The 27,739-nt window shown below is 45.6% G+C and overlaps 1 protein-coding gene and 1 pseudogene across 1 annotated transcript in view; one reads left to right on the forward strand and one right to left on the reverse strand.

Annotated features, from left to right (window-relative positions):
* The window catches only part of LOC121839683, a 3,990-nt pseudogene extending 3,590 nt beyond the window's left edge, over positions 1 to 400 (reverse strand).
* An 11,359-nt stretch (positions 401 to 11,759) lies between these two features.
* The window catches only part of LOC112215172 (bone morphogenetic protein 7-like), a 49,551-nt gene continuing 33,571 nt past the window's right edge, over positions 11,760 to 27,739 (forward strand). Inside the window, exon 1 of the mRNA XM_024374112.2 lies at positions 11,760 to 12,488. Within this exon, the coding sequence (XP_024229880.2) occupies positions 12,089 to 12,488 (400 nt within the window). The 5' untranslated portion in view covers positions 11,760 to 12,088. The remainder of the gene's footprint in view (positions 12,489 to 27,739) is intronic.

A 27,739-nucleotide genomic window follows, 5' to 3' on the forward strand; every position in this document is an offset into this window, starting at 1 on the left:
AAAAGAGAGAACAACTTCTCAAAGCACTGTAGGTTGTTACAGCACAGGATGTATTTTCGCGTGCGTTCCCCATCTGACATAACATGGGACATTTGTAAGCACGTGTTGCTCGGCACAAGTTTGTAGATGGTGGGGGGGGCAGATGAGGAACAGTCGCTCCCGAAACTGTGGTGACAGAAGTTCCTGAAGTCATTTTGAAGGCCAACGGTGTTGTTAAAACCTCAAGTTGGGAATGAATGAAGAAGAAAAATGATTTGTGAAAGAATTCTTCACAGAATCTGAACATTTGGTCCTGTGTCTATGATCAGCTCTGCAAAGGAGCCCGTCACCTTTGTGATCATTCTAAGACGAATCCTAAACCCTGGGGGGCTACCTGTGAGAAGTAGAAAGCCTCCCCCATACCTCGACTGCATTTCCTCTGTGAAACCTTTGCCTCCCAATCTGTGGGATTCTCACATTTGAAACAGCCAAGCCAAAATGGGCTTTGAGCTATACGGCTTGATGGAGACTCAACCGGACAGTCTGCTTTGTTCTAAGCATGAGGTCTCCAAAGCCTGTGCACATTAAAGACCTCCACAAATCAGACCAGTCAGATTTGCATGTGTGTGTGTGTGTGTGTGTGTTGGTGTGTGTGTGTAGCTGGTGCTTTTAAAAAAACAAACATCTTTTATCAAACTGACAACTATTCAGAGTCAGGAAGTTATTTCAGCTTCAACGATTAAGGTTCAAAACCTTTAGTGACTCTGTCAACACATTTACTCCCACACAAATCCCTTTTGACTTCTTCGCTGTCTCACACATTCAGATCGACTGAGAGAACAAAAAAACTCAATTATTCCCTCCAATTGCGTTTAGCAATTTACACCACTTGCAAGGACCTGACTTTTCACATTTAGTGTAATGTTCAATTTACACTACTTGACGCTTATTTAAAATGTACTGGGTATATTTACACAACATAAAGAAGACGCCGGTTGTATAGATTTACATGTTTATCTTGCAAAGGTCAAAACAGAGTGAGTATGTTGGGTCTAAGAACCACCCACACAGCGGTATACAGTGCATTTGGAAAGTATTCAGACCCTTTGACTTTTTCCACATTTTGTTACTTTACAGACTTATTCTAAAACGGATTAAATTCTTTCCCCTCCTTCACTAATCTACACACAATACCCCATAATGACAAAGCTAAAAAAAAAGGTCATTTTTATTTTGCAAATGTATAAAAAATAAAAAACAGAAATATCACATTTACATAAGTATTCAGACCCTTTACTCACTACTTTGTTGAAGCACCTTTGGCAGCAATTACAGCCTCGAGTCCTCTTGGGTATGTTGCTACAAGCTTGGCACACCTCTATTTGGAGTTTCTCCCATTTTTCTCAGCAGATCCTCTCAGGCTCTGTCAGGTTGGATGGTGAGCGTTGCTGCACAGCTATGTTCAGGTCTCTCCAGAGATGTTCGATCGGGTTCAAGTCTAGCTGTGGCACTCAAGGACATTCAGAGACTTGTCCCGAAGCCACTCCTACGTTGTCTTGGCTGTGTGATTAGAATCGATGTCCTGTTGGAAGGTGAATCTTCGCCCCCAGTCTGAGATCCTAAGCGCTCTGGAGGGGGTTTTCATCAATGATCTCTCTGTACTTTGTTCCGTTCATCTTTCCCTCAATCCTGACTAGTCTCCCAGACCCTGCCCCTGAAAATCATCCCCACAGCATAATGCTGCCACCACCATGCTTCACCGTAGGGATGGTGCCAGGTTTCAATCCAGATGTGATGCTTGGCTTTCGGGCCAAATAGTTCAATCTTGGTTTCATCAGACCAGAGAATCTTGTTTCTCATTGTCTGAGAGTCTTTAGGTTCCTTTTGGCAAACTCCAAGCGGGCTGTCATGTGCCTTTTACTGAGAAATTGTATTCATTTGAATTATTTCACCTTTATTTAACCAGGTAGGCAAGTTGAGAACAAGTTCTCATTTACAATTGCGACCTGGCCAAGATAAAGCAAAGCAGTTTGACACATACGACAACACAGAGTTACACATGGAGTAAAACAAACATACAGTCAATGGCTTCCGTCTGGCCACTCTACCAGAAATACCTGATTGGTGGAGTGCTGCAGAGATGATTTACCTTCTGGAAGGTTCTCCCATCTCCACAGAGGAACTCTGGAGCTCCGTCAGAGTGACCAATGAGTTCTTGGACACCTCCCTGACCAAGGCCCTTCTCCTCCGATTGCTCAGTTTGGCCAGGTGGCCAGCTCTAGGAAGAGTCTCTTGGTGGTTCCAAACTTCTTCCATTTAAGAATGATGGAGTCCACTGTGTTCTTGGGGACCTTCAATGCTGCAGAAATGTTTTGGTACCCGTCACCAGGTCTGTGCCTCAACACAATCCTGTCTCGTAGCTCTACGGCTTGTTTTTAGCTCTGACATGCGTTGTCAACTGTGGAACCTTATATACCGTAGATAGGTGTGTTCCTTTCCAAATTATGTCCAATCAATTAATTTTTACCACAGGTGGACTCCAATCAAGTTGGAAAAACATCTGAAGGATGATCAATGGAAACAGGATGCACCTGATCTCAATTTCGAGTCTCTTAGCAAAGGGTCTGAATAGATTCTTATTTGTTATAAATGTGCAAAAATGTATTTTCGCTTTGTCATTATGGTTGGAGTATTGTGTCTCGATTGATGAGGTAGAAAAATGATTTAATACATTTTAGAATAAAGTTGTAACGTGACAAAAATGTGGAAAAAGTAAAGGAGGTCTGAATACTTCCCGAATGCACTGTATGGATAAGAAAAAGGCCCAAAAGCTTTACATTATAGTAACAAAGTGAGTAGCTTACCTTACATTGACCAACTTGGATCGGTTGGGTAGGAACAAAACATCTTTAGACAGACTGATCATTATCTCTAGAATCGCCTTTTCAATGCAGGTTTACAAGTTCCTGGCTGAGAATCAGAGTAGAGGAAATCAACCTTGGTGGTAGGTCTCGCCTATAGTCTTAACGAAAGTACACCAGTTATTCATGGGAAAATCTGTGGACCACAAATTCAAACTGATTCAAACAATCCTGTCATTTTTTTTTTCACAAGCGTATATCGCCACATAAAATGTCTCCTCTTTAAACTCCGTTGAGCCAATACGCCAATAGACCTAGGTAGTAAAAACTGCAAGAATTAACTGAAGGTATAAACTGAAGGTAGAAGCCTAAGTGTTTATTAGTTTACTCCAATTGGGGGAAGGTTTGAAGGGGAATAATAAAGGTACATTCTTAAAAAAGTATGTATATCCATATAGGTATGTGTATGTATATGTGTATATGTATGCATGCGTGTATGTATATGGATATATATATTTACCCAAAACATATATGGGGGATTGGAAATGATGCATACAATTACATTGATGGAAGTAACAATCTTTCCCCAATATTAAGCTGATCCACCCCTTTTTTTTAAAAACACACAAAAAAAAACAACTGCAAGAACATTGTCTAGAATATTATGCTCATACCTAGCGTAGGCAAGCCTATCACATCGGCAAGGGTTATCTGTGTACCACATGCTTGACTTGGACTGAAATAGGACTGGTACTCATTTTGGCTGCTGGTACTGTTTACATTTGGATGCCGGAGCTCCACAATACTCTTGATACTTTTGAAACTAATAAGAGGAACAGGAGCTTAAATGGTAGAACATTTGATGTGCGGTGTACTCAGCTCCAACAAGCTTCTGCCCTAGTCAAGCACTGATGTGTAGAAGGAAACATAGGCCTACCTGTTGACTTCCTCATGGCTCTGTTGAGTGTCCATCGTCGTATCTACATTGTCCAACAATACGAACCGGAACTTGTCAACTTCGACAAAGTGTTTGGACATGTTTGGTTACATTCTTGTGGAGGAGGAATGAAATAAAACCTACACTGGAATGAAATGAATATGGATCGCTTTGCCCAGGGCCAGTGTGTGTGGGCCAGTTAGCACCTCATAGCAACCTACTAAACCTTATTAGCATCTCCTGACACGGGCCTGCTGCAACTTGTCCTATATTCCTTCCTGTGTGTGTGCGTGTGTTCTTACAGAGTGTGGGTAGATACAAATCATTGGCTAATCTAGTCTGACTGAAATTGAGAAATTGAGGTCTTTGATTTTGGCATTTGCTCATTGAAAATTGTGCATGTGTTGTCCGTAATTTGTTTCTGGGTGCCTTATTTGTGTTAAGGCTGTGCACATAATTATCTTTAGCAGACACCCACACAGTCTAAACAGCTGTTTTTGTGTCTGTGAACATGTGTTGTCAGTGAAACACGAAGCGACAGTGGTGCTGTCCGACACATCAGGAAATGGCTGTAATTTTCTGTGAGATGCCATAACTGCTTCTCATTAGGAGTGTGTTACCAGGAATGTGTGTGTGTGTGTGTGAATGTTTGTGTGTGTGTGTGTGTGTGTGTGTGTGTGTGTGTGTGTGTGTGTCGCTCCATACTGTGCCGTCGCTCCACCAGCTGCAGACTGCATGCACTCCACCCCAAGACCCTCCAAACATTTGTCGGTACCTCTGTGACCCCTACAGCGAAACCACCACTGAGCCTCAAATTCCTGCCTACCTCACAGCACCACAGGGCTGAGTGGGGGAAGCTTTCATTTCTCGCTAAAAAGAGAACCCCACACCCCACTCTCTATCTCTCTCTATATATATTTATCTCCCCCTCTCTCTCCTTTCTCTCTCTCTCTCTCTCTCTCTCTATTTCTCCCCCTCTCTCTCTCCTTTCTCTCTCTCTCTCTCTGAGGCCTGCTGTGAAGAAAAAAAAACTGTTGCTAAAATGAGTTAATATTTGCCTGGGGCCATTCCTTTCATCTGGCAATTAGAGGCATGAAATCCATGTCATTGTATTGTTATAACAGACAATCTCTTCTGAATTCTGGAAACGTTAGGTCATTTTGGAGTCTCCTCCTTAACAAATGACTTGCATGCATGTTCAGTGTGTTTGTAGGGGCACGGTGGTCTCGCAGAATGCTACGGGCTTGTTTGGGAGTGTGTGGGAGCCAGAACTTGGAAGGAAAAAGGTCTCTGCCCCTGACCTGACCCTGAATATCTCCTAATGCGCTGCTTTAGCAGAGGTCTCCCTCTCGCTCCTGAGTGGCTATGACAAGCTGCTTCCGCAGTAATGGCTCTTAATAGCTAAGTAATTGCTATCTCTAGGTGACGAGCAACAACAACGCCCGCCATGAAAAAAACCTGAATAATCTGTGAAAGAAAGCACACAAGATGTTGGGGTCCTCTTTCTTCCCCCTGGTTCAGAGAGGCAGGGATCCCCGCCGGTTCCTTTGGCCTGAGAAAGATTTGTGTCGAGTGTGAGGCCCTAACCTGAGGAGACAGAGGGCAGCGTCTCGGGATGAGTGTTTGTACTGGGTGAAGGGGGAAGCATGGGGGGGTTGAGGGGGGTTGTAGGGTCAGAGGAAAGGGAGAAGAGGGAGGGAAGGAGGAGGCTGTACCCACTGCAGGTGAGGGGGATTAGCTGAAGCTAGAGGTCCAAACAAACCAAATACAGATCTGTCAGCCTAATCCTCACAAATAGAAAACAGAGCTGCCTCCTCGGACCCAACCACCACCCAACACCCCCACCCAAACTCCCCGTCCACCTCCCTCTCTAACCCCTCCTCCCCTGGTCCTCTAACCCTGTTTCTTACCAGATTTTTGCCCGGGCCAGTGAGGCCGGTCTGGCTGTGTTTCTGCTCCACTAAAAAACAAGTGACTGATCGCTAATCATCCTGGGCTTCGATTGACAGCCCAGCACAGGCTTACAGATTGATTAGAACAAGGGCCCACTCACCACAGAGACAAGGGTCTAAATGGGGGACTCCGCTGAGCCGGAGGGGCCATTATTAACCCCTCGCATCCCGATATGAACACACTGATGAGTGTGAGGTAATGTGGGGAGAGAACAGAGTATCGTCAGGCCGATTCTCTGCACTGATGACACAGAGTGACAGGGTAAGTGGATGTCTGGGTGATAATATCCTGCTTTGGATAAGCAATAACTCTCTGTGGTTGGTGCATTAGGGGTAAGGCTTAAATAAACGCTATCTGTGCCTGTCAGCAGTAGAAAACATAACTGATTAGGGTGTGAAGAGCTGCTGAGTGCTATGAATCAGAGCCAGACTACTGTGGTGTTCCTGCGTGGCCTGTATCCGTCTGCAGTCTGACAGGGTGAGAAGAGACACAGGACACAGGAGGAAAGTACTGTAGGTACTGAATGATAGTAGGAGAACTACAAGTGCAGTATATCTAATGAGCTGATCATCATCATCATCATCATCATCATCATCATCAGGAAATGAGCACGTGTCAATTGGAGACCTGTGAGTTTGTCTCAAGTCTCTCTTTTGTTACAGTAAAGCTAAGCACAGTTTTGGAAATGGATAACACAAAGGGCACGAGTTTTAAGACGTTTTATTTTCTTCTCTCTCTCACGCCGGCCGTTTCACAGCTGTGTCTCATATGTTGTAGATGCCCCTGGAAGTGTCTGACACCAGAAGGGGAACACTTGCATTCCCTCAGCCCTACTGTGTGCGCTGTGAAGCTTACGCAGTGGGGCTGTGCTGCGAATGTAGACAGGGGCGGACGGGCTGGGCCAAAACGAGTTGAGAAAAATGCACCCACCCCTCCCTCCCCCGGACTCCACACTGCTTCGTTTGAGGGTCAGTTTACCCCAAAAGCAGTTTTTACTGTACCCTCTACAGGGCAGCTCGTGTGGACCCCACCCCAATGCCCCAACACCTTCAAAGGAGTGCCGTTCGGCGCTCTCCGAGGTAACACTCAACATAAATAGGAATCTTACCTTTGACCTCTCCTCTGTTAAAGATATATATATAGATATATAGATATATATATATATATAGAGAGAGAGAGAGACAGAGAGCGAGAGAGAGAGAGAGGGGGCACAGACTCCTCGCGGAATAAGAAGAAGAGAGGAAAAAGAGAGATCAGATGAGGGTGAGATTGTGTGTGTGTGTGTGTGCGAAAGAGAGTGTTTGTGTGTACGAGAAAGAGTGTGTGAGTGTTCCAGTGGTGTTTCACAGAGCTGCTGTGTGGTCTGTCTCTCAGAAGCTGCTGTCGTGCTCCAACCTGCAGGAAACAGGAGGTGTACGTTCGTGCAGGCAGGCATAGATCAGAGTGAGAGTTGTTTTTTACAATGTGTGGATGTGTGTGTGAGGCTGTGCGTGTGTGTGTTTGGTAAATTATCTGTCCTTGAGTGCAAGGTCTTGAGTGCAAGGTCTTGAGTGAGAGCTCTCTTTTCCTAATACGGATTAATACTAGTCTGTTAAAACAAAGATAGTTTAGACAAAATTACTATAAACACTTTGAAAGACAAACTTCCTCACTTTAATTGCATCAGAACATATACAGTGCATTCAAAAAGTATTCAGACCCCTTGACTTTTTCCACATTTTGTTACAGTACAGCTTTATTCTAAAATGGTTTATATATATTTTCTACCCCTCATCAATCTACAACCCCATAATGACAAAGCAAAAACAGGTTTTTAGAAGATTTTGCAATTTAAAATAATATAAATATATAATGAAATATTACATTTACATAACCATTCAGACCCTTTACTCAGTACTTTGTTGAAGCACCTTTGGCAGTGATTAGAGCCCAGAGCCTTCGTGGGTGTGACGCTACAAGCTTGGCACACCTGTATTTGGGGATTTTCTCCCACTCTTCTCTGCAGATCCTCTCAAGCTCTGTCAGCTTGGATGGGCAGCGTCGCTGTACAGCTATTTTCATGTCTCTCCAGAGATATTTGATCAGGTTCAAGTCCGGGCTCTGGCTGGGCCCCTCAAGAACATTCAAGAACATTCAGATACTTGAGCCACAGATACTAGAGCCACTCCTGCGTTGTCTTGGCTGTGTGGTTAGGGTGCTTAGGGTCGTTGTCCTGTTGGAATGTGAACCTTCTCCCCAGTGGACCTTAGCACTCTGGAGCATGTTTTCATCAAGGATCTCTTTGCTCTGTTCATCTTTCCCTCGATCCTGGCTAGTCTCCCAGTCCCTGCCGCTGAAAAACATCCCTTCAGCATGATGCTGCCACCACCATGCTTCACCATAGGGATGGTGTCAGGTTTCCTCCAGACGTGGCGCTTGACATTCAGGCCAAAGAGTTCAATCTTGGTTTCATCAGACCAGAGAATCTTGTTTCTCATTGTCTGAGAGTCCTTTGGGTGCCTTTTGGAAAAACTCAAAGCGGGCTGTCTTGTGCCTTTTACTGAGAAGTGGCTTCCAAAAAGGCCTGATTGGTGGAGTGCTGCAGAGATGGTTGTCCTTCTGAAACGTTCTCCCATCTCCACAGAGGAATACTGGAGCTCTCTCAGTGACCATCGGGTTGTTGGTCACTTTACAGACCAAGGCCCTTCTCCCCCAATTGCTCAGTTTGACCAGGTGGCCAGCTCTAGGTGTCACGCCCTGACCTTAGAGATCCGTTTTATTTCTCTATTTGGTTAGGTCAGGGTGTGATGTGGTGTGGGCATTCTATTTGTAGTTTTCTATGTTTCTTTATTTCTATGTTTTGACCGGGTATGGTTCTCAATCAGGGACAGCTGTCAATCGTTGTCTCTGATTGGGAATCATACTTAGGTAGCCTTTTTTCCCTCCTTTCAGTGTGGGTAGTTAACTTTGCTTGTGGTACTTAGCCCTGTAAGCTTCACGGTTGTTTCTCACCACGCTGCACTTTGGTCCACTTCTTTTGACGCCCGTGACACTAGGAAGAGTCTTGGTGGTTCCAAACTTCTTCCATTTAAGAATGATGGAGGCCACTGTGTTCTTGGGGACCTTCAATGCTGCAGAAATGTTTTGGTACTCTTCCCCAGATCAGTGCCTCGACACAATAATGTCTTGGTTTTTGCTCTGACATGCACTGTCAACTGTGGGACCTTATATAGACAGGTGTGTGCCTGCATTTACCACAAGTGGACTCCAATCAAGTTGTAGAAACATCTCAAGGATGATCAATTGAAATAGGATGCACCTGAGATCAATTTTGTGTCTCATAGCGAAGGGTCTGAATACTTATGCAGGTATTTCTGTAAAAAAAAAAATGTCTATCTTTATCTTTGTCATTATGGTGTGTTGTGTGTTGATTGATGAGGAAAAACATACATTGAATCAATTTTAGTACAAGGCTGTAACATAACAAAATGTGGAAAAAGTCAAGGGGCCTGAATACTTTCAAAATGCACCGTAAAGAGCTTGCAGGTACGGCACATTATAAATATACGTGTTTAATGTACAGCTCAGATGTTCAGAATGCTAATGATACTAGGCCGGCACGTCACTCTGAAATTTACGCCACTGATTGGTCTACTCGACCAGGGCCCCCTGTGTGTGTGTCTTCTCCCAATAATGGCCTTCACACAGCTGCACTGACTGACTGCATGGTAGGATAGCGGAAGGAGGATGACTTTGAGGCCCTGAAGGATAGGAGTAGTTGTCTATGTTTATGTGTGGGTGTGTGGCGTGTGTGTGTGTTGTGTGTCTGTGTACACATGGTGTGTGTACATGTGTGTGACAATGTGTGGTTTTGTGTGTGTATTACTTATACATAATGCGTGTGTATGTGACAGTGAAAGGGCGGAGAGCTCAAACCCTTTTTGTTCTGCTTTAGTTCCCCTGGTCAAAGGCCCCTCAGTGCAGCTCACCCAGCCTGGCCTCAGTCTGTGCCCCCTGTTTACTGTGACTGTCACCAGAGCTATGGAGGCCCAAACAAAGGGGGGTCTGTTCCTATTATCCTGCCCCAGAGTGGCAGCCCCTCTCTGGGTACTGACTGAGGCCAGGGCTCAGGGGCTGGAGGGCTGAGGGGCTACGGACCGAGGGGGCCCCAGCTTGCAGTATAAAGTGAGAGATTATGGTTCTAACTGAAAACAAGTCCCTTTCATGTTCTCTGTCGGAAACCGCCGTAATGTAAACACCTGCGGCCATTAGCTGATTCTATCTGAGGGACCGGATAGCAGTGTTTATACGTTACAGGCTACCGCTGAAAGGCCATTCAATAGCAATAGAGTGACTTGCGGATACACACAAGGAATGAGTGCTGGCAGGCATGGAGCGAGCGCAGGGCAGGTTCTCAGACAAACCACATTGCATTGTCATTGGAAAAAGGGGAGTGGGGCTGTTATGAAATGGAGAACAAGCACATTTTAATGGGCAGGGAGGTGGGCTCGGCCTATAACTACCTCTAGCCATGCTCTCTCCCTTTTCTCCCTCTCTTTCCTACCGGCAATTACAGCGTTGACCGGGGGACTGTCGGCCCCATTCTACCTCGCTGTGCCATTGAAGTCTAATTTGACTCTAATAAAATTACCTGGCAAGCTGTGGCCCTAAAACATCTCAACCTTACAGAGCCATTAAAATGAGTCTCTCTGTGAAGCTAAAAGTTTACCGTTCCACTGTGAGGAGGAGCCCTTTCAACATGAAGTGGTCATTAATGGTGGAAGGGCCATCTGAAAGCCCCTCTCCCAGTCAAGGCATGAGTGGAGTGCACGAGAGGGTCAGGAACGTTCCATTAAAGTGTGGTGTTTAAGAGGTGCTGTGGCCAGGGGGGCACATGGAAGGGGTGAAACAGCTGCCAAACATCTGCACCCCGTCCCCTTCAACCCTGTGTCTGAGAGCCGCACAGCGCTGTCTGTCGTTACCTACTTCCTGCCTGCCTCTACACTGGCTAGGGCAACAGGGAGCAGGGGGCACTCATAGCTAAACACTCAGAAGGCATGGGCATGTGTGTGACTGGGCAGGCAGACTGTAGGATATACATGTATTTCCCCTGCACCACTTGTCTCATCCTACCTCACAGAGGTTGTCTGACTGAATGTTTTGATTGTGAAGCTGTAATGTTCTGGTCCTGGTAGAGTGCACCTACAATATGAGCACATTGTATGGCATGTTACGATCTCTCTCACAGAATCAGGCAACACAGAACACCTTTGCCAACATCGCCCACACAGTTTCTCTAGGAACAAATAATTACCCCTCCATAAAACAGAGACAATAGTATCAGGTGCTTGTCATAGATAATTGGTGGTATTAACGGGATACCTCAGGATTTTGGCAATGAAACCATGAATCTATTTCCCCAGAGTCAGATGAACTTGTGGATAACATTTACATGTCTCTGCATCCAGTATGAAGGAAGATAGAGGTAGTTTCGCGAGCCAATGCTAACTAGTTACCATCCTAACATGCTAGCAGTTACCAAAGACTTCCAGTGATTGCGCTAACGCTAGTTAGCAAATGCGCTAATGCTAGTCAACTGCCTTCAAACTGCACGCAGAAACATAACAATGGTATCGACTAGCACTAGTTCATCTGACTCTGGGGAAGTAGAATAAGGGCTTCATTGTTAAAATCCTGAAATATCCTTTAAACCGTTCTCAGGGAACAAAAGAAAGAGAGCATGACACTGATGGAGGGTCTTTTTCAAAGCCATCAAGGCCTTTTGTCACACTGTGCTTCTGTTGTGAGGGTAAGTATGTCCCCATCCAATTATTTAACAAAATACAAACACCTTGAGAGATCCCTTGTACCTTCACCCACCCCTTGCAAGCCAATGAGCCCCTCTCGCTCGCTCGCACGCACGCACACACACACACACACACACACACACACACACACACAGAGAAGGAACATTGTCTGGGCTAAAGCAATTAAAGCGCTCCCTCTCTCTGCTCCTCCCAGCGCATAAACCACCTCCTCAAAGTTTGCTCGCTGAGCTCGGCTCATCGCACTTGCTGCAACACGTCTTGTCAACCTCGCACTTTACGCGTGAACCAGGGAGACAGTGATAGTGAAAGGGGTTGGAGTAGCTGGATGTAAAGGGTACAGGATCGACATTTTAAATTGTGCAGATCCGTGGATTTAAGGCAAGCCAATAAAAGTGGACGTTGAAGTGAAATTGATGTTGCAATCGGGAACTCTTCCCTCAACATGAGGGGCCGTCAATGATACGGGTATTGAACAAACCTGTTGCGAAGTTCAATGTCCTTGTTCTAAGTCTTGGGTGAGAGCACTCGGCGCAATTACGCACGGCATCATTATGGTTTTATTTTTGGATAGACGTGTCCCTGCTTTGTTCCTACTTTGGGGCTACTGCGTTTTTGCGGACACGGTCTTTTCGAACTTTACCCTGGACAACGAGGTCCACTCCAGTTTCATCCACCGGCGGCTGAAGAGCCAGGAGCGCCGGGAGATGCAGCGGGAAATCCTCTCGATCCTCGGGCTACCGCACCGGCCACGGCCGCATCTCCACGGGAAGCACAACGCGGCACCGATGTTCATGCTGGACCTGTACAATGCCATGTCCACGGAGGGGAAAGAGGATGGGTACTCCTACCCATACAAACCCATCTTCACCACCCAGGGGCCGCCGATAGCCACTCTTCAGGACAACAACTTCCTAAACGACGCAGACATGGTTATGAGCTTTGTCAATTTAGGTATGTCACCCCTTGCCATCTGTGCTTTTTATGTTGTTCCCCTGCAGTATCAGATTTTCAGTCTTAATCTTAACCATCTGCAGTTTTGCACTTATTGGTGGATATCTCCTTTCAAGATATCTTGAAAACATATAAGCCATGCCTTGACAATTATAAGTAACAAGTTGCTTGTATCTTATTAAACATTCATCAACATGAGTGAAACTTGAGATACACTACATGATCAAAAGTAGATCCTGTGGAAGATCTCATTCCACAATCATGGGCATTAATATGGAGTTGGTCCCCCCTTTGCTGCTATAACAGGAAGGCTTTCCTCTAGATGTTGGAACATTGCTGTGGGGACTTACTTCCTTTCAGCCACAAGAGCATTCGTGAGGTCGGGCACTGATGTTGGACAATTTGTCCTGTGTCACAGTCGGCGCTCCAATTCATCCCAAATGTGTTCGATGGGGTTGAGATCAGGGCTCTGTGCAGACCAGTCAAGTTCTTCCACACCAATCTCAACAAACCATTTCTGTATGGACCTCACTTTGTGCATGGGGGCATTGTCATGCTGAAACAGGAAAGGGCCTTCCCCAAACTGTTGTCACAAATTTGGAAGCACAGAATCGTCTAGAATGTCAGTATATGCTATAGCGTTAAGATTTCCCTTCACTATAACTAAGGGGCCGAGCCTGAACCATGAAAACAGACCCAGAACATTATTCCTCCTCCACCAAACTTCACAGTTGGCACTATGCATTGGAGCATGTAGTGTTCTTCTGACACCCGCCAAACCCATATTCGTCCTTCATACTGCCAGATGGTGAGGCGTGATTCAATACTCCAGAGAGCGCATTTCCACTGCTCCAGAATTGAATGGCGGCGACCTTTACACCACTCCAGCCGACTCTTGGCATTGCACATGATTATCTTAGGATTGTGTGCGGCTGCTCGGCCATGGAAACCCATTTCATGAAGCTGCCGACTATCAGTTATTGTGCTGACGTTGCTTCCAGAGGCAGTTTGGAACTTGGTAGTGAGTGGTGATACTGAGGACAGACCATTTTTTACAAACTACGCGCTTCATTACTCTGTGAGCTTGTTTGCCCTACCAATTTGTGGCTGAGCCATTGTTGCTCCTAGACGTTTCCACTTCACAATAACAGCACTTACAGTTGACCGGGGCAGCTCTAACAGGGCAGACATTTGACAAACTGATTTATTGGAATGGTGGCATCCTATGACGGTGCCATGTTGAATGTTACTGAGCTCTCCAGTAAGGCCTTCTACTGCCAATGTTTGTCTATGGAGATTGCATGGCTGTGTGCTCAATTTTATACACCTGTCAACAAAGGGTGTGGCTGAAACAGTCAAATCCACTCATTTGAAGGGGTGTCCACATACTTTTGTATATATAGTGTATGTGCAAATCATTCAACTGTTGGTAGTATTGATTTACAGACCAAGTGACATTGTTTATGTTCCCAGGTCCATGTGTAGGTTATATCTAATTACTTAACACTGAGTCTTAAGACTTATTACCCTACAGATTCTTGGTCTAAAAAGTAAAAAATGTAATGCATTTTCTATTTTTATTGAACCAACCATTCTGTTTCACTTGCACATTGGACTTCACGGGTCTTTGTCCTGCAGAAACTCTTTATAGTGCTATGGCATACACTGCACGAGAAAAGACATCAAATGTAGATACACGTTGTAGAATAGGTAGTCCATCTTTACAGTGTGTTGCAATTGAGATAATGATCCAGTCTAGGAATCCATGAGCATCACATTCCAGTGTCTAGTCTCCATCTGTCTCAGTCAAACAGCTGTGTTAATGTTCAGGTGCTCAACCCTGCAGATGCTGTAACTTGCAGACACTTTGTCCACCGTTGTTATCCTGAGCATGAGCAAGTGTCAACCACAGGATCGGTTCAAAGTGAATCTCGTTCTCCTCGGTTTTGCATTTCCGACAAAATAACATCAAAATAACATTCCCAAGGGTCCATATACTGCAGTCTGCATTCTAACATACGAGTTGAGCAAGCACAGTTGTTTTTCTAACACATGCTGTGAATGAAAGATCTTACAGACAATGTGTCTGATAGCCCATGTATTTCCCCTCTAAGCATTTGCTAAATGTTTTCTCCCCGCTGTTGGCTGTGGATTTAGTGTGTCCCAGGTTTCATAACCGCGTTCCTTATCTAATCAGTGAGTCTTAGTGAAATCCCCCTGAGACGCTGCTCCGTCTTCTGATTACCATTACTGTCAGCAGCAACAGCCAGCGAAGCTTCACTGCCTGCCCATCACCGTAACATTAGCAAAGCAACGCCAGGGGATTTACGGAAAGACAAACATACCATCATAACTCAAGGTGGCCAACAAATGATGCAATCACAGCAATTACATGAATGACTAAGGGTCAAGATGAGTATTTGCGATTCGTTTGAAGGGGAATGGGACACTGCTGCAGGGGGATCTGGCTAGAGAACTTCTATAGTGTACAACGTCGGCAGTTATAGAAAACCTCAAAGTGCGTGAAGAATCCTGGAGGGGCGGAGGGATGATTGTCGGAGTGTTTTGGCAACGGAGAGGGAGGGGACAGTGTTTCCTCTGCCACACTATGCCATTACAGAGGGAGCTGCTGTATTGACACAATTTTGGACAGGCTGTGACACAGCTGGATGGGACCGCAAAGCCTCGCAAAGTCAAGGGCCTCTTTCTTTTCCTAGTCTGAAACGGCACCATGTCCCCAATCCCTATACAGTGCATTACTTTTAACCAGGTCCTGAATAGGGCTCTAGGACCCTGGTCAAATCTAGTGCATTATGATGGGAATAGGATGCCATTTCAGGCAGCCTAAGACCTCAGCAGGGCAAAGGAGAGCCTGTGAGAGGCAGAGAGGAGAGGAGAAACTGTTTCTGACTCTGATATGTACTGTATGGGGCCTTTGATTCTTTCTCAGTCTGTAATCCATAAGGTTGACAAATCAAAATCAAGGTGTTTCACATCAGCGACAGAGCGACATGATTTGCGGCGAATGAATGAATAATTTCACAACTGGAACCCGTCTTATGTAACCAAGACCCTTTCTCGCTATAGGTTTCTATGCTTGTTCTCTGACTTGTGGCTTGTGAATGAAGCTCCGATAAAAAATAATGTTTGCCTTCTTGTCCAGTCATTTCCACTCAGTTCCCAGTGACTATGAGGGGTTGAGGCCTGGTGATATGGTTACTGAGCAGCACAGTGGCCGTTTCCCTGCCCCACAGGGCAGGTTAGGTTCCCCTCATGCCACGTTGGGTTCCTCTTACCAAAATTCAAATGATCTGTGATGACCTTTTGCAAAGTATACTGTATCATTTGGATATGATGTCACTGTTGATCCTGTTCGTGAATGGGCTTCTTTGTCAGGGCTCGTCTTCCTGAGCCAGGCTTGATCCAAGCCACCAGATCATAATGCGGATTAATACGCCTTTATATGAGAGAGAGAGAGAGAATACAAGAGAACAGATAGAGTTATAATCATAGACACTGGCGGCTATTTATTTCACTCATTCGTTGTGGGTTTTTCCATTTGAACCCCTCATAAGTCAGGTTCCATAAATGGCATCACGTTGGAGACGCCTCTGTTAGATTGACTTCCAACTGCCTTGGAAGTGGCTTGGGAAGCTTTTTTATAAGTAAGCTAGGTGGCATTTTAAATATTATGACAACAGGGATTGTATCTCATTTCAATGGTAGTCCCATCAAAGGTGCCAGTGAGGGAGAGAGAATGAGAGCAAAAGGAAAGAGTGAAATTAGGGGGAGCCATTGAAGAGGTTTGGTGGTTCCGCATGACCCTGATTCTTGACAGACATTCACGTAAGGAGAGTCTGTAAATGAGCATAGAGGATGGGAATAGTGCGAGGTTTAGACTCATGACATTGCCCTGCTTAAATGCATTGCTACAGAGAGCTCTCCTTCAGTTCTAGTTGTTGCCTGTCAAAAGAGCTGGAACGGGCACAATCTGATTTTTTGAGCAATCCCTGTTGTCATAATATTTAAAATGCCACCTAGCTTACTTATAAAAAAGCTTCCCAAGCCACTTCCAAGGCAGTTGGAAGTCAATCTAACAGAGGCGTCTCCAACGTGATGCCGTTTATGGAACCTGACTTATGAGGGGTTCAAATGGAGCAAATGAAGTGATAATGGATTGGAACTGAGACTGAATCATTGATAAGTGCTGCTGAGTGCTTGAGTTGTGCACAGGGCAGCTGATTTGTGTTCGGAGTTATTGAATGGCTATAAAATGCATTATATGATATGGTGATATTCAGTGTATATCTGATTTGCTCTGGGGTCAGTTGATAGCTGATCATGTCAGTATACTGTATATTTAAGCTGTTCTCAGTCTTGCTTAAAGTGGATCTGTTGTCGGTGTGTATCTGAACTGCTTTGCGGCTGGTGGTTTCCAGTGCAGGCCCAGGGTGGGTGTGTTGCTTTGGGACAGACCCCAGGGCCAGGGACGTCCTCTCCTCTCCTCTGTCTGAGTCACTTCAGTTAAAAGGCCAGCTGTGTAAATGGCTTACGGCATACATGCAGAATGTACACAGCTACACGCAACATGGGTCGCCCTAGCCCAGGGAGTGTGCTGCTGAACATGCAACGCTCGAGGACACGCTGACACGCTAACACACTTCTGTGTGAAATTGGATGGCTTTTTTTCTGTAGCGTTAGCTTGGGGTACGAAACAATTAACATGGGCAAGATTCTGTCTTTCTTTCTCTCTCTCTCTCTCTCTCTCTCTCTCTCTCTCTCTCTCTCTCTCTCTCTCTCTCTCTCTCTCTCTCTCTCTCTCTCTCTCTCTTCTCTCTCTCTTTCTCTCTTCTCTCTCTCTCTCTCTTTCTCTCTTTCTCTCTTTCTCTCTTTCTCTCTCTCTCTCTCTCTCTCTCTCTCTCTCTCTCTATCTCGCCCAATGTGTAGTCTTTTTAGCTGGAGTGATTTATGTTTTGCCCACCCTTCCTTACCACTCCACACCGACTCATGTCAACACTTTCTCAGTTTCTCACACGCATGCACATACATAACCACACACACTTCCCATTTGGGTAATATATTTGATATGATCCCGGCGGTCCCCAGTGCATTAGCCCTCATCCACAGTGAATTCATTTCCCCTTAAACAAACCATCCAAAGCTCTTGGCGGCTTGGCTAGTTGGCCTGGCGAAGTCAAACACTTAGAGACACACACACACACACACACACACACACACGGATAACCCGCTCGGTCTCACGCACCACAGGGCAGCAGGATGACTTGCATGTCTACCATGTGCATCTCTCACATCATTAAACAGTGCCATCACCTGCATGGCCTGTTTTCCACAACTGGGTTTTATTGACTTACAGTAATGTGTTATAAGGTGTGTTAGTCATGGCTTCCTGCTCTGCTCCGTTGTCATGCAATCCTGCATGGATTACCCTAGCCTGAGGCGGTGAGGAAGTGTGTATGTGTGTGTGTGTGTGTGTGTGTGTGTGTGTGCGTGCGTGTGTGTGTGCGTGCGTGTGTGTGTGTGTGTGTGCGTGTGTGTGTGCGTGCGTGTGTGTGTGTGTGCATGCTGCCTTCCTGCGTCGAGCGTGGGTGCATGTGTGTTTGTTAGTGTATCAATGTGTGGGTAAAGACAAATGAAACTGTGCTTGGCTTTATATCAGTTCAGTAACTAGAGCCACACTGATCGGTCCCTGGGTGTCTAATAGCCCTGTTGGAAGTCAGCTGCTCTGCAGGGCTGTTGTAAAATAAAATAAAGCATTGAGTTTGGCTCCAACGTGAACACACTTATATGTGAGAATATGCCAGCTTTAAAATAAAAAATAAAAAGGTGTACTGCTGCAGTCTGTTCAAATTGTCCAAATGTTCTGTTGCTGTTAATCAGAACCAGATGGAGTTGAAATAAAAAAGCAACAACAATCATTTGAGTCCTCTGGTTTCCTTGCTCTCCGCGGGCTCTAACGTCAGCCTGAGAACAATAGACCTGGGGCCAGTATGTACACAAAGCATTTCAATTTTATTTGCAGTATAAGTATATAGGTACACATTTGAGTAGTGTTTACACTGTAGATGCATTCAAATGACATCCTTTCTTAACCCATAATAACACGTGAAATCTGAAGCATTTTTAAACATTTAGATACAATTCGGAAGTTTTTGAAATAAAACTCCAGGGTTACATGCATAGAACACATATTCATGAGATAAAACAACTTTGTTGATTAGATTCATATTAGACCTGTGTGTGGGTGTGAGACTTGATGAGAGCAAACAATAGTTTTACAATCCGTTACCATAGTGACACCACAGGGCACCCCCTGCCACCCCCCACACCCCTGGGTGGTGGCACAGAGTTGGCAGCCCATTGTCTAGGTTTTATGGCGAGTCAGGTAATAAGTAGCCTCGCAAAGCGGCCTGTTCTCACAAGCTTCTGTACATAGAAACTCGCGAGATCAGGCGGCTTTGCGAGGCTAGGTAATAGGTGGGCCTGGAGGAAAAAAACAGCCTCTAATTGGCCAATTTGTTTGGATTTATTAGAGGGTTTGGCATTGAGATGGCATTGTGTCACTCCACTGCTGTACACATATACACAAACACACAACAAATGCATGCTTGGAAACGTTCGTTGTCACGCCACAGTCATGTTGGAGTTATGGGATTCTGATGTATTTTATATCTTAGCATCACATCACTGGTGTTGATGTACGTTACATTGTGCTTTAAGTAATATGGAACGTAGTATGTGAATATGGTAGGTAAATGTGGCAGTAGAGACAGCAGGTGGTAGGTGGGTGGAAATCATTTTTCTCAAGTAACAAAATGAAAAATAAAAGTAAGAGAAATACAGATTTGGGGTCCACGGGGTGGGAGTGTTGGACAATTATGGGGTGCTGAAGTGATAATGTTGGAATAGGATGGATGTGGAATAGGATTGAAATGGCACACAGGCACACACACTCTCTCACCCAGCCCCCCGCTCCTTCTCTCATTCCTGTGCTCAGTGGGCTGCCCCTGGGACTGAGATTAATACAGATGTTTCTCTCCATCTACAGGCCAAAGCAGCTGTGCACAGAAACTCTATCTCCTCAATGTCCAACAGACCCCGTCCCCACACCCCTGTATTCCCCCAGCTCTGTCGCTCTCACATCATCCCCATGCACCCAGTAGTGTAAAGTAATTAAGTAAAAATACATTAAAGTAATACTTCATTCTTTTTTTTTTGGTATCTGTACTTTACTATTTATATTTGACAACTTTTACTTTTACTTCACTACATTCCTAAAGAAAATAATGTACTTTTTACTCCATACATTTTCTGTGACACTCAAAAGTACTCCTTACATTTTGAATGCTTAGCAGGACAGGACAAGGGTCCAATTCACACACTTATAAAGCAAACATCCCTGGTCATCCCGACTGCCTCTGATCTAGCAGAATCACTAAACACAAAAGCCTCATTTGTAAATTATGTTTAACTGTTGGACTGTGCCCCTGGTTATCCGTAAATTTAAAAAAACAAACAAGAAAATGGTACCGTCTGGTTTGCTTAATATAAGGAATTTGAAAGTATTTATACTTTTACTTTTGATACTTAGGTATATTTAAAAACCAATACTTTTACTCAAGTAGTATTTTACTGGGTGACTTTGACTTTTACTTGAGTCATTTTCTATGGAGGTATCTTTTACTTTTCAACCACTGCTTGCACCCCTGTATACCAAAACACACACAAGCATGCAAACGCACGCACACACTCAAACCAGAAGTATGGCAATAGCACCGCCCTCGATCGGCACGGCACCATAAAGGGTGATGCGGAAAGCCCAGTACATCAGTGGGGCCGAGCCCCCTGTCTCCAGGACCTCTATATATATCAGGCGTTGTGAAAGGAAGCCCAGGAAAATCACCCACGCCATAGAATGTTCTCTGCTTCCGCATGGTAACCGGTACCGGTGCATCAAGTCTGTCACCAACAGGCTCCTGAACAGCTCTTATAACCAAACCATACGACTACAAAATAGCAAACTAAATAGCTAACAAAATGGCCAAAACCCTTGTATTTTATTTTTTACATTGTCTCCATGCACACTCACAGGGCCCTATACACTCACGCGCACACATAATATTGCACATACATTTATACTGGCTCCACAGACCCGCACACCCACTCACATACAATCCTCATATATCTGCTACTCTGTTTTATCATATACCCTGACGCCTAGTCACCTTATCCCTATACATATCTACCTATACCACTCCATTATCCTTGCACATTGTAAATACGGTACTGGAACTGACTGACTCTGTATATAAAGTGCGTTCGGAAAGTATTCAGGCCCCTGGACTTTTTAAACATTTTGTTACGTTACAGCTTTCATTCTAAAATGGATCAAATGAAATGTTTTCCTCATCATCATAATCATAATGACAAAGCGAAAACAGGTTTATAGACATTTTTGCAAATGTATTCCAAGTAAAAAACTGAAATACCTTAAGACCGTTTGCTATGAGACTCGAAACTGAGCTCAGGTGCAGCCTGTTTCTAATGATCATCCTTCAGATGTTTCTACAACTTGATTGGACTCCACCTGTGGTAAATTCAATTGATTGGACATGATTTGTATGTGAGGTCCCACAGTTGACGGTGCATGTCAGCTCAAAAGCCAAGCCATGAGGTCGATGGAATTGTCCGTAGAGCTCCAAGACAGGATTGTGTTGAGGCACAGATCTGGGGAAGGGTACCAAAACATTTCTGCAGCATTGAAGGTCCCGAAGAACACAGTGGTCTCCATCATTCTTAAATGATGATTCTCTGGTCTGATGAAACAAAGATTGAACTCTTTGTCCCGAATGCCAAGTGTCACGTCTGGAGGAAACCTTGGACCATCCCTACAGTGATGCATGGTGGTGGCAGCATCATGCTGTGGGGATGTTTTTCAGCAGCAGGAACTGGGAGACTAGTCAGGATCAAGGGAAAGATGAACTGAGCAGAGTACAGAGAGATCCTTGATAAAAATCTATTTCGGAGCGCTCAAGACCTCAGACTGGGACGAAGGTTCTCCTTCCAACAGGACTACGACCCTAAGCACACAACCAAGGCAACGCAGGAGTGGCTTCAGGACAAGTCTCTTGAATGTCCTTGAGTGGCCCAGCCAGAGCCTGGACTTGAACCCGATCGAACATCTCTAGAGAGACATGAAAATAGCTGTGCAGTGACGCTCCCCATCCAACCTGACAGTGCTCGAGAGGATCTGCAGAGAAGAGTGGGAGAAACCCCCCAAATACAGGTGTGCCAAGCTTGTAGCGTCATAGCCAAAAAGACTCAAGGCTCTAATCGCAGCCAAAGGTGCTTCAACAAAGTACTGAGTAAAGGGTCTGAGTACTGTAAATTTGATATTTCAGTTCAAAAAAAAAAATGTGTTGCAAAAATGTATAAAAACTTGTTTTGCTTTGTCATTATGGGGTATTGTGTGTAGATTGATGAGGGACATTTAAAATTTAGAATAATTTTAGATTAAGGCTATAAAGTAGATGTGGAAAAAGTCAAAGGGTCTGAATACACTGTAGTATGCTTACTTACGGTTGTCTTCTTCTCATTTCTACTTCTCATGTGTTTTTGTCCTCCCTCATGTGATTTGTAGTATTACATTGTTATCCGCGATGGCATTGTTGGGCTCAGAGCTTGCAAGAAAGGCATTTCACTCTACTCTTGTGACATAAAAAAACGTGAAACTTCAAACCTACGAGAATACACGGACCTCCTCCAAACGTCAGTCATAGCTTACTCCCAACAGTGTTCTCTACTGTTCTGTCTTCAACCCCCAACTCTGCCCCCTTACTCTAGGGGTTCAACCCTTCCCAACCGCCAGACAGAACATGTCAACACTTCCTCACTTTCTCACATGCACGAACGTACATAAGCACAGGCACACACACACACACACACACACACACACACACACACACACACACACACACACACACACACACACACACACACACACACACACACACACACACACACACACACACACACACACACACACACACACACACACACACACACACACACACACACACACACACACACACACACACACACACACACACACACACTTGTGTCAGAGTGCATATTTGAGGTCCTCTGTGGACAGGAAATAATTAACTGAGAGTGAAAAGAAAATACTAGTTGGTTCAGGTAGCTACTGTTGCCTTCAGGTGATTACAGTCATACCGTTGTTGCTGTCCTCTTTTCCACCCATCTGTTTTAATGCTTCATGCCGAGTAAAAGCACCTAAACATACCACAGGGAAGCAAAAATAATGCGTCCTCACAGTTTTCGCTAGGCTACCACACGACACATGGACTATTTTATCAAGGTTCGTACCCTTTCTATTCCTAGAGTCCTGGAATCCTATGTTCGTCTGTAGATCTCCAAACAGACTGACGTCTGGACGTGCACATCGTCTCCTCACTCTTGGACCGACCCAGACACTTGCTGTGAGTGGTGACGAAACAGTCTGCGGGTGGGGACTCGACACTGTGGCGAGTTGTCAAAAGGCCCAGATGTACGGAGCAGCGGGGGTTCTTGCTAGGCTGAAATGACGAACGGCGCACACTCAGGGCCAGGAATGTTGCGGCCAACAACACAAGGCTTTCTAAATCATGTCTCCCTCTTTCTCTCTCTCTCTCTGAGACTGAACATGGGCCATTTTCAGTGTAGGAGTATGCTGCTGACATAATTTACCCCTGAGGTTGCTCATAAACACAGCAGAATGAGGTTAGAGAGGTAGAGAGAGGGGTTGGGGGGTAATGAGCAAGTAGAGTGATCTCTGAATTGGAGACAGACTTGGAGAAAATTGTAGGATAGTGATGATAGGCATGTATACAACCTTCACATCAGCTACTCTTGTATCTTGGTAACTGTGCCTTGCGGTGGATGCATCACATGATCTGTCTCTTATACCTCCACAGCAGGCAAGCAGCTTGAGTTTCAGTGAATGGAAGTCTGAATGAGCGCAGTGCCCTTGTCCTCCACAGAGGGCAGCATGGAGCAGCGTTTACCCCAGAGAGAGAGGCCAGATGTGGGACAGAGCAAAGCCAGGGACACAGTTACCAACCACACTGCTGGGAAAACAAATAAACACAAGACTCAGAACTCTGCTTTATGGCCCGTACTGGAGCACTGAGGGTGAGGAGAAGAGATTGAAATGCAGAGTGGAGTGTGTGTGTGTGTGTGTGTGTGTGTGTGTGTGTGTGTGTGTGTGTGTGTGTGTGTGTGTGTGTGTGCATTAAGCACAGTATGAAAGCCAGGAGCCACCCATCCTGCCCTGTGACCAGATGCTGTGTGTGTGTGTTGGTTGTTCTAGCGGAAGATAGGCTGTAATGCCTAACAGATTCTCCAACTGGCACAAACAGCCAAATCGAATCTTGTAAAAGCAACAACTGTAAGCAAAAGTGTCGAAATATCCAGTCGATTTGGTGTGAAATACGAATTTGATGGGTCAGTTTTGTGTTTATTTGGGAAGGCAGTTGGACTACTTACGTTGGACTACTTCCCGTTTTCAACTATTTTATTTGGAAAGTGAATGGTTATAATTAAACTAAATAAACAACAGGCTATTTAAACGAGGGTGCCAGTGTGCTCATCGTGTGTAATGAGGATGCCGCTCTGGATTTGGGGTCAATTAGTCAAATCATTTACAGACACTGGGAATTCTTGTGTTGTGTGTGTGTGTGTGTGTTTGTGTCTGTGTCTATGTGCGTCTGTGTTTGTGTGTGTGTGTGTGTGTGTGTGTGTGTGTGTGTGTAGAATATCCTTAAGCTTATAATAAGAGGTGGCTTGGCTGGTTGAAGAGGGTGTGGTTGCTGCGGCCGTTGAAGTAAAGAACGTACAAAAGACGAGAAAAGGAGAAAAGAGAGGGGAAAACTTTAAATGGCTGCGGTGCCATGTCTCTCAGAGTGGTGACATCAAGAGGAAGTAGAGCTGGTTATTGTATACTCCTTTATCTAACGTCCTCAACATGTGTTGAGACAGACACCACAGAACCAGCACCACTGACATACAGCTTCCATTACAGCTTGTCTAGGCATACAACTCCAACATGTGGAATTCTGAAGTATTGTCACCTTATGGCAGACGTTGCTTCATTGCGCTAGACATCTCTTGCTGATGTTAATCATTTGTCTAGGAGAATGATTTGAGTACAGGTAGTTGGAGTGTTAGCTCTGTGTCTGGCCAGCGAGAGACATTCCAGGGAGCCCTGTGCATGCAGTGGGTCTGTGGTGGTACTGTAAATCCCAGAGGTTCAGAGGGGAAGTGCACCTTCATAACAGGCAGTGGAGCCAGCTCTCATGTTTATGGACAAAGAGTGACTCCTCCTCAGCTCTCCTCTCTGTGTGTTACAATAAGAGGGAGATAGAGGTCACAACCAACGGCCCAGACACAGAACTCTCTCAGGGCTAGAAGCTGCCCACAGGCGCAAACACACACACACTCACATTAACAGCCGCAAACACACACAGGTGCAAACATGCACACTCACAGACAAAATCCTGTGCTTAATGGGTCTTAAGAGTGGCAAGGTTCTAGTGTGGAACTGTGTTGACTCTTCCCCAGGCAGCCAGCGCCGTCAGGCGTTACAGCAGTATGAATACGTCACAGAGGAATGACGTCATCAGTAGTCACCAGTGGGCAGGATATTTCCTAACGCGGTAATCAGTCTGCTGCAGGAAGTCACCCGGGAGATCAAACCTTTCCTCCTCTTTATAGGATAAACATGTTGAGTGATCTCTCCCTCTTTCCCCATCTATCCATCTATCCATCTATCCTCTCTCTCTCTCTCTCTCTCTCTCTCTCTCTCTCTCTCTCTCTCTCTCTCTCTGGAGGTTATGGAAAATGTGACCCACATGTTTATTTCTACAGTGTTATAAAACATTGGTGGAGAACGATTTGAAGTGTCTCCATCAACATCCTCTGCATGAGGACGAGAGGGAGACAGAGAGAAAGAGAGTGTAGGGGGTGGGGGGGCTAAGGTAATTGCAATGCTCCAGTCAGTGATCTCCAGGTTAGAGTGTGTGTGATAAGGATCTTAGGGCTGACCCTACGAAGCATTTTAATCCCTTTATGAACCATGGGGGGTGGGGGTGAGCTGCCCCCCGTTGGCTAGCGGAAGCGAGCGGTGCAGGACTGAGGGGTGTGAGGGTTTTGAACAGACACTTGAGCTAATGTGACCCGTCAGTTCTTTCTCCTGTTGCTCCGGAGATATAGGCTTCAGGGAAGTGTCTGGGGTCCACTGGCCCAGGGGGAGAAGGGGGAGGGTGAGAGGAGATTCCCAGTATAAGGGAGAAGCTTGAAGTGGCTCTCTTTTACTCTTCTATTTATGAGAGAAAGAGGAGGAAGAGGAGCTGGGAGAGTCACGGCATTCATATAGGATAGACACCGTTTTATTTTAGGCACTGTCTATGAGAGAGCATTGAAGCTGGGGTACATGGTCTCATTGGGCAGTACTCCAGAAATGGGTTCACTCTTTATTGAGAAGGTATCGATGGTAACCTTCGTCTCTGTGCCAGGTGTGCAGTACTGAATGTTTGTAGAAGGGACCTCCTCATTGCAACTCTGTTGTGGTTGGTTCAATCTGGAGGTCAGACATACTGTACATCTGTGTTGGAATAGCAGAATTGTTTCATTCTAAATGAGAAGAACAGAAAAAAAAGAGAAAAGAATGAGGGGTCTAATGAGTGAAGCAGTAATGTGTTCGCGGTCCATTAAAGTAAATTAAAGTCATGCTACCGTGTGGTGTCATGTGTCATTGCTCACGAGTGTATATCCAATTTTGGATCAAAGACACCCATAATTTTTGCAGTGATGTACATGGCAGCTGTTTTACACATCCAGTGTGTCCATGTGGGCTGTGTGGGGGTGTATCAAGGGTTTGTGTGTGTGTGTACTTGTGTGTTTTTGTGTGCATTGTAGTATAAGTGTATTTGTGTTCCTTCACAGTAGAGTACCGTAGCCCGGGACCACTACCGTTCAGCATGATGGGTTCATAGAGGAGACAAGTGACTCACACACACGTGCACACACATCGATAAACACACGCACACACACACATACATGTATAGTGTGTGTATTTGTGTAACACAGGTGGGGCAAGCATTTCGATGACCAGTCACTTCCTCCCAGAGGAAGTCATAAATGTGCCCGCTTGGCTTTAACTGCTCCTCTGCCCTGCTTCTAATGACTGCCATACTGCAATGGCCCCAGAGAGAGAGAGAGAGAGAGAGGGGGAGAGGGAGAGAGAGGGAGGGGCTGACAGAGAGGGAGAGAGAGACAGAGGGAGAGAGAGGGAGGGGCTGACAGAGAGGGAGAGAGAGAGACAGAGGGAGAGAGAGGGAGGGGCTGAGAGAGGGAGAGAGAGAGACAGAGGGAAAGAGAGGGAGAGAGAGAGACAGAGGGAGAGAGAGGGAGGGGCTGAGAGAGAGGGAGAGAGAGAGACAGAAGGAGAGAGAGGGAGGGGCTGACAGAGAGAGAGACCGACCAGAGAAAGAAACGGAGGGAGGGAGAGAGGGAGGGGCTGAGAGAGAATGAGAGAGACCAAAGGGGGGAGGGAAAGGGAGAATAGAGACTAGAAAGAGAGAGAGAGAGAGAGGACACAGCTACATGCTGGGGGTGTTTTCCTTGTCTGGGAAGGAATGAAAGAAGGAAAGACCGCACCGTAGGAAAAGAGTGAAGTAGAGATGGAATTACTGAACAGAGGAGAGAGAGACTCATCTGAAGCGAGAAAAAAAAGGGGGGTAGAAAGGGTTATTGTGGGAATGTTTTACATGCAGCTGCACCCAGCTGTTCTAAGAAGTACAGATAAAGGGCTTTTACAGTGGAGGGGCGGGCGGTTGCTCTCCAGGCCAAGGGAACAGGTCTGGCTTTCTCCCCAGAGGGAGTGCACCTGCGCTGGGCCGCAGGAGGAGAGAGAGAGGGCCCTGGGAGGAGAACTAAGCCCTTGGAGCTGAGTAGGGCCTGGGCTGACTGACTAGGGTTTAGCGGGGCTTCCCCATGTCATCACTGCTTTGGCTCTCTTGATTCCTCGCTGTTATTTATGGTTCAGATGTACAGTTAAAATCGCATGGCAGGAGAAGGGAGGGAACCAGAGTCGTGAGTGTGAGTAAACACAGCTGAGCTCTATAAGGCAGCCCTGGTGGCTTGGAATTCTGGTGGCCTCATTGAGTGTGCGTACG

The sequence above is a fragment of the Oncorhynchus tshawytscha genome, linkage group LG16 (genome assembly GCF_018296145.1).
Source record: "Oncorhynchus tshawytscha isolate Ot180627B linkage group LG16, Otsh_v2.0, whole genome shotgun sequence".
Lineage (NCBI taxonomy): Eukaryota > Metazoa > Chordata > Actinopteri > Salmoniformes > Salmonidae > Oncorhynchus > Oncorhynchus tshawytscha.